At 38.8% G+C, this 16,879-nt stretch overlaps 1 protein-coding gene across 3 annotated transcripts in view; it reads right to left on the bottom strand.

Moving 5' to 3' along the window:
* Positions 1–16,879, bottom strand: part of AFF1 (ALF transcription elongation factor 1) — a 202,728-nt gene that overhangs the window by 22,921 nt on the left and 162,928 nt on the right. For all 3 annotated transcript variants that reach the window (XM_081303788.1, XM_081303789.1, XM_081303790.1), the window contains 4 exons: positions 11,356–11,410; positions 11,194–11,231; positions 9,135–9,291; positions 2,726–3,658 (listed from right to left, as the gene is read on the bottom strand). In XM_081303788.1, the coding sequence (XP_081159914.1) occupies positions 2,726–3,658; positions 9,135–9,291; positions 11,194–11,231; positions 11,356–11,410 (1,183 nt within the window). The remainder of the gene's footprint in view (positions 1–2,725; positions 3,659–9,134; positions 9,292–11,193; positions 11,232–11,355; positions 11,411–16,879) is intronic.

Genomic DNA, 16,879 nt, shown 5'->3' with positions numbered 1-16,879 from the left:
GGGGGTCATTTTTGTAGTGCTGGGGAGCAAACCCAGGGCCTTACAAATACTAGGCAAGTGCTCTGCCACTGACCTATATCCCCAGCCCCTACCATCTACTCTTTATGACCTTCTTCTTTATATGTGCTTAAGTCTAAAATAGTTATAAGAACCTGTGAACCCTCAGGAGATATTTGCTAAATTTTGCTCCAGAAGAGAAATAGGCTCTAATGGGCCTTCAAAGAAAAGCTGTAAATTCTACTTATGTGAAGGATCGGGCATATTCTTCAGTGGCTCTGACTATATCTTCAGAGAGCTTTTCAAAGTGTTCACACTTAAAATGAAAAAAAAAAAAAGTCTCCACAATCCATATTTAGGGGGAATACCCAAGCATTAAAAAGGCAGACAGCCTTTCCTCTCCCTTAGGATCCAGGCCCCCATGCCAAGCTGCCTCCTGGAATCCCTGTGCTCTGCAGGGCTGGATTCAGGACGCACTGAACAAACAGGGTACTGGAGAAGGGGACAGCCAGTCCCACACAAGGAAGGATGGGATATGAATATAACATGTCCAATACCTCCCACATATAAACCAGCCCAGCAGGAAGTAAAACAAAACAACAAAGGACACATGCTCAGGAGATAAGTATAGGGTTGATTATACTTATTCATCTGAGAGCGCCTAAGTCAGTCACTAACTAATGACATACTTCAGGCAAGTTCCCAGCTGCCCAGATCTGAGCTGTCTAAATGCAGCACACCTGATGAATTTCTCAGCCCACAGAGGTAGTTTGCATGACCTGACGCACTGCGGTCAAGCACTGCTCTAGTAGTTCCAAGCCCTGCTAGGCGTTAGGATTACCTAAGAAATTTCAAAAATATCAGTGGGGATGGGCACCCTGCCATCATTGCCAAGGTCTTCCCAGGTGACTGTAATGTAGCCAGGGTTGGGAACCAAGGGGTCAGACCTCCACCCTGTCAATAACTAAGACAGACAGACTGTTCCAGGCCAGATCTCTCAGCTGCTTGCCAGAGCTTTAAAGAAATCATGCACTCGATTAAAATGAGGGATCATTACTTCTCTATGCTCTAAATAGAAAGATAAATGAGCTGCCCTAGAGGAGCTCAACCAAAACCTGAGGGCACAGGTCTGATAGCCACCAGGGAGAGTTTGAAGTTTTTCTGGAGTCACAAGCAATGCTTCTAGATTTGCACTGGGTGATGGAGAAGGCTAAGAATTGTGAGAGAACCTCCAATATCTAACATTTCCACTTAGTGAGTCAGCGCTATGGAGGTGAATGCTTCTCCTCACTCCAGCAAATGCAACGGGTTAGCACTGGAGACGTACAAAACCATAGTAGCCAGAGGGCACAGGAGATGAAAGACTTCCCTGGAGGAGGTAAATGAGTGCATGAGTCTTTCTCAAGGACATTAGATGAAAGCACCTTTTTTCCTAAGCAGGTCCATGACAATTTCCTTCTGAAAGTTTTACACTTTGCACATGTATACACATGCACACACACACACACACACACTACATTTTTTAACATTCTGGAAGCATTTTGGCATGAAAATATGCTCTATTCTAACTGAAACAGCACCACCAATGAGCACCTGATGCCAGCTCACTTGACCTGTAGCTAATGCAGTGGTAGCAGTGCACACTCTCACGTCCCATGCAAGCAGGTTCTAGAGATAACAGTTGCCCTTTGCTGTTTGTTAAAGTTGTGTTTTATTTTTAGCTAGTGGATTAATCAGTCGGATCTCAGACATGACAGCAGGCTTCATGATTTTTTTTCCCCCTCTGTTATTCTTAGCTCAAGTTCCACAGCTGAGTAAGACATTTTTCATGTGCTTATAAGAGTGTTAAAAATGTTATTCCTTCTCAGCAGGAGAGAGCTGGCCCTTCTTGCGCCTTTGTCTTGGGATCCCAAGCAGGCTGGTGTGGGGAACACCACTGGGAAAGCGCTCATCTTTCATCAACTCAAAGAAGCAAATAATAAATAGGTCCAGAGCTCAGTAACTAAAAGTGAAGAAAGGACAACTACCCAAACAGTGGTGTGTCCAAGTAAGAGGGTCTCAAATAATGCAGGGATTTCCTCCTTTCCTTTACTGTGTCAAACGAAATTTCCAAAAATCATAATGAAAGATGTCCAGTAGGGGACTGGGGATACAGCTCAGTTAGCAAAGTGCTTGCCTCACATGCACAAGGCCCTGGGTTCAATCCCCAGCACCACTAAAAAAACAAAAAGCGGGGGGAGTGGGCTGGGGATGTGGCTCAAGCGGTAACGCGCTCGCCTGGCATGCGCGGGTCGCTGGGTTTGATCCTCAGCACCACATAAAATAAAACAAAGATGTTGTGTCCACTGAAAACTGAAAAATAAATATTTTTAAAAAAGAAAGATGTCCAGTACTTTGCAATGTACCCAGAAACCTATGTTACTCAACGAGCTATCCTGATCATATGTTTAACAGCTCTAGTGAGGAGTCAGGAGATAAACTATGGATGTAATGTTGGTATTAAAAACTTCATCCTATAAGAATAAACCTTGTACAGAGCAGTTATTTCAGTAATTCAGAATACTGATTAACCTTTCAATTTATGTAAGATCTTAATTTCTAGGGCAAAATCTAATGGGCCAAGTGGTAAAACCCCAGTGTTAACTGAGAGCCCTAAAGTTCCCCCAGGCCCCAGCCCTGTACCAGGGCCACCCCACAGTGTCACAGGAGGCCTGTCTCCCTTACTCACCTTTCTCTTTTTGGCCAACTTGCTGGAGTTGTCTGAGCTTCTCTTCTCAGAGTCCTGCTTCTTCCCTACAGGCAGCTGTTTATCCTCCGGTTTCTTTGGGCGGCTTCCCCTCCCTGGTGGCTGGGGAATCCGAGTGAGAAGATCTAGGGTTATCTTCACCATCAAGCTCTGTGGGGTGGGAGTGTCCCTGAGCGGTGAGAGCAACTTGGTGTCTCTCAAAGGCAATGGGAGTCTGTCTTTGCGGCTGTCCTCCTGGACCACCACTGCTTGCCTGCAGCCGCTAGTCCTGCCACCACCACCACTATGGGGCGGGCCCTGGCTCTGAGTCAGGGGGACAAGAGCAAAGTGCTCAGGGCTCCTGTCTCCCACACTGTCCTTTGTGGGTTCTGGGCCTGAGAGCGCCTTGGAGGGGGGTGCGGGGGAGCTCTTATGCTTCTTCTTCTCACTGGGGACCAGCACTGCAGGCTTGGGCTCTCTGCTGCCCCCAGCCCGGGGCCTGCCTTTCGTCTTCACCTTAGGCTTATCTTTGGAGGTCTGGTCCTTTGAGCCATAGGGAAGAAGTCCTGGCTCACTTTCCACCTGCAGGCTGGCCCGAGAATCTGCCTGGGCAGAGGCCTTGACAGGTTTTTTGGGTTGTTTGGTTCCAACAGTTTGCCTAGGTGGGGGTTCCTGTTGTGCAGGGGACTTCTGACAGGTTCTCTTTCCAGGGTGGGGGCCTTCAGAAGGGACCCGGGGGACTTTGCTGGAGCTCTTCGGGGCAGGATCTTTGGACTCAGAATGCTCCTGACTTGCGGTGCTCTCGCTGCCACCCTTGCTTTCCTGGCGCCGATGGGGCAGCTCTGTGTTCCCCAGGGCCTCGGCAGGTACCACAGGCTGACTGACTTTGGTCAGCCAGTTGTCCAACTGCCATTTGTTTGTTGTTGGAGGTTCAGGCTGAAAATAAGGAAATAGAGAAAAGTGTTAGCTGACCATCGATGACAAACTACTCTTTTGTGATAGTCACCCAATTAAACAGGTCTATCCCAGGAGAGGCAATCATTCCAAGTCTAAGAATTTAGATTCTATTTATCCTTCTCAAATTATAAGTTGGACTCTATAACAAATCTTAAAAAATCTTCAATATTTTTGTGATTTGGGGATTTTGTTATGGTAGATATTGGCTAATAGGTTATTGACAACTGCTGAGAAATCTTTGTAACATAAATCTTTGGTTCCAATGGGAATTATGCTATAATTTAAAGAGGACTGACATGTCTTGACTTGGAGGCTACTCTATGAGAGAATAAAAAATAGAACGAGGAATAAAAAGACTCCCTTTATAAAGAATTTTTAGAAGGCAGCTAATGCATGAACTGAGTTCAGTAATTACCCACGAGAGTCATGCTTTATCCTTTCTTTGGCATGCTTTCCACTTTTAATAAATAAATACATACATACATACATATTTTGTTTTGGCATGCTTTTCAACTGAAAATGACTTTTCTTCAACATTTTTCTTATTTACTTAAAAAACAAATATTTAAGGGCGGGACTGTGACTCAATGGTAGAGCACCTGCTTAGCATGCGTGAGGCACTAGGTTGGATCCTTGACACCACAAAAAGATAAACAAAATAAAGGTATTGTGTCCATTACAACTAAAAAAATTTTTTTTAAATAAAAAAAATTACATGTAATAAAGCTATCAGTGTATCACAGATACATACTGTTTTTAAATTTTATACTTTAATAAAAATAATCAAGTGAAGTTACATTAGCCAAACCTCTGACCTAGGTTCCTTAAAAGTTAGACATTAAGTCTCTTGTTTGAGGCAACCTGGACTAAAATAGCACCAGTATTTCTAAGACACAGGTAGGAGCAATGAGGTTATACTGATTGCCTGTACAACTGATTTGGCAAATCAGCAGAAGTTCCTAAGTAATTTTAATTAAAACCACTGTGGCTGAATTAACTATTGATGCTTACCACCACATCTTTCTAACTAGACTATAAGATCTTAACAGAATAACAAAAGATTCTTGCATTTCCACTTTCCAATTCTGTGTGTCTTAGATACAGGAATATACACATAAAATATTTGAGTATTCCTAGGCATATGAAGTTTTATATCATATAAAAACATATCACATCCAATAGAGTGAGCAATGATAAAGGGCCATATATCACAGGCTTGTTACATGTTTTTCTTAAGATCCATTCTCTCAGATGATTTATATGAATAACTAAATTGTGTATACAAAGCACCAGGAAGTGGAAAGACAGTCCACGTAGGATTTGCCTTACTGGATTATAGATAAGGGAGAACACTCCGGTAGGTGGAGGAACTTTTGTTTTGCAATGCTGGGGATCAAGCCCAAGGCTTCCTAAATACTACGCAAGTGCTCTACCACTGAGCTACACTCCCAGCCCCAACATGGAAGATTTTTAAGGGAAAGATTGCCAATTTTCCAAGTAAAATATACTAAATAATTCAACTCTGCAAAAACATGTAAATCTAACAATGCAAAATTATGAATATAATATAATGGCTTTTGGCCAGGGAAATGTTAGATAGTTTGGGGTTAGTGTGTCTGTAACAGAATAAAAATAAAAGAAATTTTAAGAAACTAGTTAGGATTATACTTTGGACAGAAAGATGACTGCATAAATTCCTCTCTGTCTGCTCCCCCAATACTGAGGCTTATGATCACATATCTCCTTGACAGCTTCCTATAATTCCAGCAACTTTATATCCATCCTCTCCTTTGAATTTCAGGGTAGGGAGAAAGGGAAGAAGAAAACCACTGTAACATGCAAGGCATTTTGTCACATGTAAATCTAAATTTGTAATCAATATTCTAACAGAGCAAGATGATTGTTAAGGGTAGAGAAAATATCAGCACAATACCAACTTGTCAAGTATGATTTCCTGCAAAGACCTGGGAGTGTAATAGCTCTAGTGGTTAACTGACCAGACAAGGCAATAAGATATAGCACATGCCAATAGCATCAGGTACAGAACCCTGCCCATCATTCCTCAGGAGAGCTATCTCACCACAAGCTTTGTTTATAACTGCAGCCAATCACTGACATGTTCCTTAAAAGAGTATTTGTGTGTGAACCCAAAGGGACATCATTCCTGATGTAAGGCACGTCTGCTCCCCCAACCCCCAAATAGGGCGGTATTTAGATACCTTGGTAGTCCCTAAAGGAATGTCCTGGTTACCAAAATAACACATTGACTTCCACTGCAGTCCTCAATGTCCAGAAGTGAAGCCTATGGCCCATTTTCATGGCAAAACTGAGTTAGTATGCCCAGACACAGGGAAAGAAAGGAGCAAATTGTTTTGTGTATTTAATATAAAGTTGTAAAATGGATACAAGATCCCTTTAAGGTCAGATATATTATTTGTTTACCGGGAAGAGGGAAAAGTTTGCATAAGGGATTGATTTTAAAAAATAGGTGTAAAATAATTTTTAAGTAGATAAGTGCCAGGTAGGAGCAAAGCTTTTATTTCTCTGACTTTCCTCATTTCCCTTCTGTACTCCAAGTGCTGGTACAACCCAAAGACTGTATATTGGAAGTAGGAAAAAAGTACATGATTAAATTTTAGGTGTTTTAATAAATGTCTGGTCACATGTCCTTTTATTTCTCCTAACCTCTTAAATTGTCAATTATGTATTTCAGAATGAATTGTGGTTCTGAATAAAAGGTTTTGAGTTAAGTGCAATATGTACCTACCTTTTAAATAATAAGTTCATAGGTATGGAGAATATACACACAAAATTTAAAAGAAAAAACATGAAAATATAATAAATTTCAAAAGGAAGAGAAAGTTATCTATGGCTGACATGGAATTCATGGTACTCTCAACTGACACAGCAGAGTTACCATAAATGTAGGTATAGCAAAGAAGAAGAAAAAATAGGCACACTAAGGGGGGTGGGAATCACATTTTAGAGTTAAATGACCATAGGTCTGAATTTCAGTGCCACTACTTCTTTGTAGGCAAAACAAAAACTGCTAACCTTACAGAGTTGATGGAGGTGGGAAGAGTTAAATCATTTTATGACAAAGCTTCAAGAGTGCAGGAGGCAATCAACACAAAGTCCTTTACTACCAAGGGACTAGACAATGAACAGAGTAAGAAATGAAGTAGATTCCTGAATAACCCAGATGGAATCATGTTTTCTGAATTTTTCTTAAGTAGCAGAAAGGCAATGTGTCCTACATATTCTGAAAACTTGAGATTTGCATTTTGATTCCCAGTATAAAGCAGATACTGAAATGGAATCCACAGTGGCTGGTTCCCAAGTTCAGCAGCGGCCCAGTGGCATGCATGCAATGCTCCAGATCTCCTAAATCACTGGAACTATTTCGTCATATGAAATGAATGAAAATGGAGCCATAACTACCAAGTTTTCCAGCATTAAAAATAGAAGTGGATGAGAAAGTAAAACTAGTATCTATTGCTGATTATGGAATTCTCATTACCTTCAACTAAAACAGGAATTTGTTTACAAAAGGGAAAAAAAGGAGTTAAATAGCTTAGTGAAAATTAAAGGTAAACCTAGAAAACATTCATGGGAAGATGGAACTTAGTATATAACATAAAAACTCTCCACAAGCCTGGATTTGCATATCAATACATATGTACAAATACAAGTCTATTAGTAAAGTGATTTTAAAAAATGAAGCAGAAGGGCTGAGATTGTGGCTTAGTAATAGAGCACTTGCCTAGCACGTGAGAGGCCCCAGGTTCAATCCTCAGTACTACATAAAAAATAAATGAATAAAATAAAGGTATTGACAACTACAACTAAATATATATATATATATATATATATATATATATGCACACACACATATGTATATATATTTATATTTCATATATATATGTACATGAAGCAGGATGGAGCACTTATTTTTCAGCTAAGAAACTTCAATTAACATAATTCCAATAACTTCTTGAGTACTGAGACACACATCTCAATAGTAGAAACATCAGATCAAATCTTTTTTAAGTTTCAATTATCCAACCAAAGCTATACTATTTTGATTTCATTTAATTGAATTATCTTCTTTGTATCAATAATCTAACAAGCATACAAATTTTTCTTACTGAAATGAAACATACAGCAAAGATCTTATTAACAATGAACATCACACTATCTGTCTACATAGCATATTCAGCATCCTTTTCTTGGAGGCATAGAAAATTATTTCAATAGCAATTATTATCACACAAGAAAACAAAGAGCCCTAGAAACACAGAGAAGTTTCTGAAATCTGAAAGGTGTTTTAAGTGCAATTAATGCTGATCCACTTTCATGCACTCCAAAAAAAAAAAAAAAAAAAAAAAAACATGAGCATTTATTCTGGGCCAAAGATTAACATTTAACAAAAAATGCCACCCTGTTATTTTCTTAGCCTCCCTTGACCTCAGACAAGCCCATGTTTACATCTCACTATATGATCTCTAGTTGTATTTGGTTAATGCTGTAACAGAACTACCTCTCATCTAAGCAGAAGAGATGAATATAGAAAATTTTTAACTTTCCTAATCAGAAAGTCTCATTTCCTGGTATTTTCACCTTAAATATGCAGACAGTTTTCTCTATGTGTGCTGGTCTTATTCACCAAAAGTAAGTATGTCTTTCCTTTTTCATTACTACCTTTCTTCGGCATATTTTTTACACTCCTACCCAAGGTTGGAAGGTTTTTGGCAACCTTGTTAGTTGCTACTAACAATTTCTTATACTCAACCGTCTAGTACATAGCATTAATCCTCTAGATAAATTTAGTGCTTGAGATTTTCAGTCTCATCAGTTTGTTCACCTTTACAGTATCTCCTGAGGGTAGGTGACAAGCACACACAGTTATCTGTTTTATATGGGGCCGAAGGGAACAAGAACCAGAGCCCTGGCAAAATCACTTTGCCATCAATTTAATGCACGGCTTTTAGTGATTCAAAAATAGAACTGATGACTTATTTCTACATTCCTGCCCTTTGCTAAATCAGGAGGTCTCCTTTCGCTTTCCTTAATTCAGGCATTCCTGAAATTTCAAAAAGAATTCTCATTAATATTAAAACAGCAGCCTACTGAAAACAAGTTTCCTTCTCAGAAGGAGGGAAAATAAAATGGTGTGCAAACATTCTTAATGAGCTGCTCTTAAAAAACACTAGCAATGACAGAGAAGAATGTATCATTTTAACCAGGCGAGAGAAAACATCTCTCCCAAATCTCCATTGCCAAGTATTTGGTAAGAAGTACGAAAACAGAAACAGATGGTTCTACATGGCAGAGGAGCAGGAAAGCATTGCCCATGGGGCAGAACTGCTCCGTCCTGGGTCAGTGCCACACTGACTCCAGCTCTAAAAGACAGAACGCTGCCATCTTGGATGGCCTTCTTGAGGGGTCACGGTACCTCAGGAGCTGGGGTTTCTAGGGGCTCATTCTCCTCGCTGTCACTTGAACTGCTCTCACTCTCCGAGTCTGAGGAGCTGTCTGAGTCACTGGTGCTCTCGGACTCTGCACTACTGGAATGTGCTGATGCCACTGGTTCTGGAAGCGACTGTGGAGCACTGCAAAGCAACCAAAGGATAAAATTAGAAGGCACCATGCAAGTCGAATTTCTTCCCTCTTTACCCCCTGCCCATTTTTCTGCTATTGGGAAGGGCCTCAGTATTATCTAATCACTCAGCTGAGAGAGGGGCCCACTGTGGTCTGAAAAGCCCTTAAAACAGTTCACCAGACAACTGCATAGAAGAGAAGTCTGGAGTTTTACTTCTTTAGAACATGTCAAGCTATATAAAAGCTAAGTCAGATACTGGGTGCTGGATGTCAAAGGTTGGTAAACCATGGCCTGGGCTGGCTGCCTGTTTTCTAAGTTTTATTAGAACACACTCACACCAGCTGTCTTAAGAACTGTGGCTGCTTTCAGGCCATAACAGCAGGGTGCAGTAGTTACAACAGAAACTTACCTGGCCCACAAAGGCTAAACTATTTACTAACTGGCCCTTTAAGTTTGCTGGCCCCTGATGTAGGGAAAAAAAAAAAAAAAAAAAGTTTGTAAAAGAAAAACTAATAAGTTAAAGTCTTCCTATATGCTCTGTACAAGAACTAGCTATATGGTAACCAAAGACCACTGAATAAAAATGGTGTTCCTTTGGAGGGTGAGCTCAGAAATTACATTCTCATGCTTCCTAGACAGAATTAAAAAATGAGCCATTCTTTATAAGTGGCTTGAGAAAATTACTCCAATTTTAACAACTGGGTAATAACTTAAGTCAATGAGAAAACACTGAGCATACTGTGAGATACAGGTAGAATTTCTAAGCATGGGTAATATAGTGATCATTGATTATAATTCTGAACACTTCCAAATCTACCTAAAATATTTGAAAATAAAATTTTAAGTAACACATAAAATATTAGAATGAAAATTATTAAATAATTAAAATCACTAGTAAAGATAATTTTAAAACACACAGTAATACTACCTAGTCTCATATAAAATGCTGGGTTAACTTTAAGGCCTTTTCCACACTAGCAGCTGCTCAGCTCAAGTCAGTGGCATCAGAGGGGAACATGCCTTTAAACAGTGCTCCTGCCTTGAACTTATCCCCACCTTGCGTTTTTTCTTTGTCCTTTACCTCTGTTTCTTGGTTAGACTACTTTTTCATGAGTTGACAAGACCCCATAGAAATTCCAACAAAATTTTATAATAAACAAGTAAACCTTTTAAACCTATAAGACTGTATAATTACATGGCATTCCTCCACAGTAACTACACATCACCTCTGTGATAGCCAAGTATTTATTTCTAACTTTGTCTCAATGCCTGTGCACATCTCCAGGGAATAAAATAATTTAAATCTTTGTCCTTAAAAGACACATTTGTCATGTTAAAGCAGGTAGGAAATATTGTAAGGGAAGTTCAAATAGTTCTCATTTCCAGAAATTAAAGCACCACATTTTCTAAAATATGGCTGGCTTATTCACAAAAACAGCGCCATTTTCCATCACATGAAAATGAACTGCAGGTCATTTTTATAAAGCAACTGAAACAATTTCAGAATTCACAAAACTAAGGAAACAGAGCAGAAAACAAGTTCAGAAAAATATTTAGCTTTATAAATTTTGAAAACAAAGTAAAGCTGTCACCTTCATAAAAACTTTGGGCTCTCTAGTCTAATTTTTGCAAATACTGGTTATACATTACTGAGGATAAACTTTAAAATTTTTAAATTCCCAAAAAAAAAGTTTTATTTCCAAATTGATGATGTAAGTGCAGCCAGAAATCTTTCACTTATATAGTTCTAATAACCTCCCCGGGGCAGGTTTAACCTTCCAAAATACTAAACTGGCACTCTCCTGTAACTGTGATCCTCCATCTCCTTCCCTTTGTATGACAATATTAAGGCAGGGCTTTATTTTTTCAACTTGGTAAAAATACAAAATAGGAAGAAACCCGCAGACAGTACCTTGGAGGTGCAGATGAGGAAGGAGGCTTCTCTGGGGTCTAGGCATTCACAACAAGGGGAAGAAGGACCAGGAAAGAACAAAAACAGGTTAGGACACAGCTCAGATAGATATGTAGATAGATTTAAAAGGATTCTTGGCTCCATGGAGTATACAAAACTTACTTGTTCATTGTCACTGTCTTCACTGTCACTGAGCTGAAGGTCATCTTCAAGCATGCTGGAAGAGGCAGGGACAGAGTCCAGAATTTTAGATAATGTCTAACCACTTTTTTTTAGCATATAAATGGAAAATATAGCTAGTGTTACCAAAGAGGAGCAAAATAGGAATAAGTTTCTTTATTTATCAAATGCTTTGTTTTCCTGGAAGTGGAAGTTTTACAATTTGACACAGACACCAGGTTAGTTCAAGCCTCTTACCACCTCAAAACCCAGCCTTTCACATGTTCTTTCTGAACACTAAAACAGACTACCATACACAGGGATTGGTAGCCAGCCCTGAGATTCAAAACCCAACTCCTAATCAGTGAGGATAGGTTCTAGAAAAATATTTAGCAACATGCAAATATTTAACAACATGCAAACAATACAAATAAACTGAAAAAGAAAAGGAAGAAGAAAAAGGGATTGATTCACAGAACCACAAAAATATAGACAAATAAGAAATAAAAACACAGTAAGGTATATGAAACTATCAAGTCAATTATTACTGGTTCTCTTACATTTTTGTCAAGGGGATGTTATTAATATTGAACTTTTTTCACATGTAAAAATTTGTTCTCTCTTGTCTTCTTGAACACTAATCAATAGGAAGAGTAGGAATACTACTGATATCCAGAGAGTATGTTTTAACCTTACTGCTATCAGTCAGGGAAAAAAAGTTAGTTCATTTTCTCAAGCATGTATTAATATGCATTTCTAGGCATTCCAGCTTATAACACAATTTAATATTAAAATCAAACATTTTCTAACCTGAACATGGTTTCTTAAATTTTAACACCTCCCCAAAGTCTCCCATGGAGATGCCCAAATAGCAGTAATTACTCCCTCCCACTTCCCCTGAATTTTATGAGCATGACTATTTGAGGAAATGTTACACATAAACTGAAAAAAAAAGAAAAGAAAATCTGCTTAAGTATCACTTATGTTCCAAAAAATAAATTACATTAGAAGTAAAAATCGTGCAGTATGTCTAAAAATACCTCTTCAATGATCCAAACAACAATTTTTATTATGAAACCACTGCCATTGAAAGAAGCAGGCATGATTATTTTGGGAAACCTTGGTTTAAAAAAAAAAAAATCACTGTGTTTGCTAATGAAAATAAGTGATAAAACTTGGCTCTTTCATAAATGACCGCCTACATGCAATGTGATAATTCTGCCAAGGAACTACTTTCAACAACAAATATACTGAAACACCTTGTGATAAGTTTCTAAATAAGATGAAACTGCTAGCTACTTGTAAATGTAGGTCTTACTCAATATTTATCAAATAGAAGCTAAATTCATATTTTAGCAAGCCTAGAAAAAAAAAACAGCCTTCAGTCACAGAATTTGGCAGTGAGCAATCATAATCATGTGCAAGAGTTACTCAACAGGTTTGCCACTAAGTGGTAGCTTGGCTGGGGGACACACAAAATTAAAGATGAAATATATGTCTTTAGGAAAAGGTATAAGGTATAGAAAAACCAGAAAAACAACTGACAAAGTATATTCAATATTAATCACCAACAAAACTGTATAAATGGATTTCTTTGTTTCTTAGTCACTAGGTTTGTTTTGCATAAAACCAGTTTGTCTCAATTTACTGTAACATCAATGATCATGTAATTTCACTACACTTCTGTTGCAAGTAGTGGATTACAAATCCCTTAACTTCTTGCTTTGAATTAGTTCATATGAGAAAGTACTGGCTTCTAGCTCCATTTTGCTCTTGAGGAATAATAAGCACCATCAAAATGCTGCCCTAGATTCTGGAAATTTCTCCCTCAGAGAATAACGTAGACAATGATAAAATATAAGTAAGTGCAGGTACAATAGTTATTCAGGGCCTAAAGAGGAGGGACAGTGATCCTGGAAGGAAAATTGGGAAAAGTACAATCTACAAAGAACACTCAAAAATATATGATATACCAGTAGGGTCCAATGAAACCTATCATTTAAGATGTAGGTGGGATTTATTTACTTGGTATTTCACTTCATTAAGTTTTGAAAGTGTAATTTACTTAGAATGTTTGCCTAGCACATGTGAGGCCCTGGATTCAATCCTCAGTACTACAAAATAATAATAATAATAATTAATAATTAATAATGTCTCCCATGACAATCAGCAGACAAAGGTAAATTGTCAATGTGTGCAGATCCAACCAACAATAACCTAAAATCTTCTGGATACCAAAGTTAAAGACATAACCAAGGACAGGTAACTCAACATAAAGTAACATGCTGTTGGTGGGTAGGACAGGAGTGAGAAAAGGTATTTTTCAAAGTTTTTGATAAGAGACGTGTCAGATCTAAATTAAAAATTCTTAAAAATCACAACCAATTCATAATTAAGTCTTGCTAATAGACAAAAATGATTGTGAAGGATTTTTAGAGACAAAGAACAACTTTAAAGGAATGAGTAACAAAGTACCCTGCTTGTCCCACAAGCAATTATATGTGAGGCTAAGCATGTCCTTGAACCTGTCGATGAGGAGAGAATTACAGCACTCCTAAGCAAGCACCTTTGCACCCAGTTAGTAAGAATTGAAATCTCTTGGCTCTGGTCCCCTCATGCCAATAAAATCCAGGTCACGAGAAAGAAGGACCAAGGGTCCTGCCTTCTCCTTCTCCATAAATATTTCTGGGGCAAGATCAACTCACTTTTACCTTCACATTCTCTATGTCTGGAACTTGGCAGGTGCCCTCAAGAGCTGGCTGAGTAAGCAGCAGCCCCTCTGGTGGGTCATTAACAGTGCCATGTAGCCACGACACGGGACCTTCACAGGCACAGCCTCCACGTGCAACTCCGTGGTGCTGTGACCATCCCTTCACAGACTAAAGATAAGGAAAGTGGTCAGTTAACCTGCCCAAGATCATGAAGTTGGCAGATGCTGGAGCTGGGACACAGAGTCCTCTCCATCTGACACGAGATTCCCCTTGCTCTGGCCAACACATGACACAAAGGTTAGGAAACCTGATGGATGGAGTTAAATCTAAGTTTCAGAACCCAATATTGTTTTATTTTATTGATTAAAAAAATCTGTTGGGACTAAAATGAATATGCTATTTTTTTCCTTATGAAAATAAATTAAACCTTATGTGTTTTAACTGGTCAAATGACTAATTTCATTTCCAAATTCCAAGGCAAAGCAGTTATTTCAAAGCATATGGCATGATACAGCTTACTTTGGCATTGTTCAAAAGAAACCAAATTGCTCAGGTAAAATAACTCTTTGAACTATCACGTAGGTTTAACCACATTTTACATTACCAGTTTTCTCTTAAAGGTTGCACACAATCCTCCAAACCCTTTGTATAAATGCATTCTCCAGGCAGCTACTCCAGCAAAACCCAAGGAGCCACGTACAGGTTCTGGCAGGCATGATTTTGTGAGTCAGCCCAATCTTTACTGCAAAGGCACGGAGGCAAGCCCGCCTTTCTTTTCCACTTCTCAGTACTGGGCTTGCCCAGAGCTTTCACTGCCAATATTCTGTAACATCTCAATTCAGAACCCAAAACTACTTAAGTAAACTTGTTTCTCAGCTTAACATTTCTTATGATCGTACTGAGAAACGGCAAGTGAAGGCAAGCTCACGGTAGTTACTTGTAACTAATAAGTCACAACCATGGTATTCAGTGTGTTTAAAATGGTACAAAAAGTAATGCTTTTCAGAAACCAGTGATGAGCATGTGACAATGTATAAACTCACACCATATCCTAAAATGAAATTGACCTGGGGAGAGACGGGTGATGGAACAGAGTATAAGAAGGCAGGGAATCAACAGCATATCTAATTCCCCAAATTTTAAATTAAATCAGGCTTTTGGAGGTATAACAAACATAAGGACCCCAAATGCCTTGCAAGAAATGATGGGAAGTTACAAATTATGAAGGCAGCTCCACATAAAATAAATGAAAAAGGGAAAAAGCAGCTCCGGCAGTTGTGACAACACATAACAGGACTCCAACCATGGGAACAGCCGACAGAAGGCAGAACTCACATTCCTGAAGAGACTGTCCAGGGGAGATTATCAGAAAACAGGACAGAGAAGAAATGACTTAGTATGTCATTTACAGCAATAGGAATCCACTGCAATAGTAACAAAAACAGCATGGTATTGGCACCAAAACAGATTCGTACATCACTGGTACAAAATAGAAGACAGAGACAAACCCACATGAAAACGGTTATCTCATACTAGACAAAGATGCCAAAAACATACATTGGAGAAAAGATGGCCTATTCAACAAATGGTTCTGGGAAAACTGAAAAATCCATATGTAGCAAGATGAAATTAAACCTCTATATCTCACCCTCCACAAAAATCAACTCAAAGTATATCAAAGATTTAGGCACTAGAACAGAGAGACCCTGCTCTTAATAGAACAAAAAGTGGGCCCAGATCTTTGTCATGTTGGCTTAGGACCTGACTTCCTTAATAAGACTCTTTAAAGCACAGGAAGTAAAACTAAGAATCAATAAATGGAATGGATTCAAACTAAAGAGCTTCTTCTCAGCAAAGGAAACAACCAATAACAGGGAGAGCCCACAGAATGGGAGAAAATCCACATGCATCTCAGAGCATTTATCTCCAAGATATATATATATATATATTTAAAAAAAAAAACTCAAAAAAAAACAAGACTTAACACACACACACAAAAAAACCCAAATAATCCAATCAATAACTGGGCTAAGGAACTGAACAGAAGAAGAAATATAATGAATCAACAAACATCAAAAAATGTTCATCATCTCTGGCAATTCAAAACGACTGAGATTTCATCTTACTCTAGTCAGAATGGCAGCTATCAAGAATACAAGTAACAATAAGCATAGCAAAGATGTGGGGAAAAGGTACACTCGTACATTGCTGGTGGGACTGCAAATTGGTGCAACCACTATGGAAAGTGATATGTAGATTCCTCAGAAAACTTGGAATGGAACCACCATTTGACCCCAGTTATCCCACTCCTTGGTTTATACCCAAAGAACTTAAAATCAGCATACTACACTGACACAGCCACATCAATGTTGATAGCAGCTCAATTCACAATACCTAAACTATGGAACAACCTAGGTGGCCTTCAACAGATGAATGGATAAAGAAAATGTGGTATGTATACACAAGAAAATGTGGTATGTATACACAATGGCATATTAGCCTTAAAAAAAAGAATGAAATTATATAATTTGCAGGTAAATGGATGGAACTAAAGAATCTCATGCTAAGTAAAATAAGCCAATCCCCCCAAAACAAAAAGCCAAATGCTTTCTCTGATAAGTGGATGCTGACCATAATGGGGCATGGGGTAGGGAGGAATGAAGGAACTTTGTTTTGTGCAGAGGGGAATGAGGGGAGGGGTAGAGCTGTGGGAATGGACGGTAGAATGAGACCCACATTATTACTCTACATACATGGATGATTACACTACTCATATGACTGTACCATGTATATCCAGAGGAATGAGAAGTTGTGCT

Source organism: Spermophilus citellus, assembly GCF_964194105.1.
Source record: "Spermophilus citellus genome assembly, chromosome: 8".
Classification (NCBI taxonomy): domain Eukaryota; kingdom Metazoa; phylum Chordata; class Mammalia; order Rodentia; family Sciuridae; genus Spermophilus; species Spermophilus citellus.
This window is presented reverse-complemented; position numbering and strand designations above follow the sequence as displayed.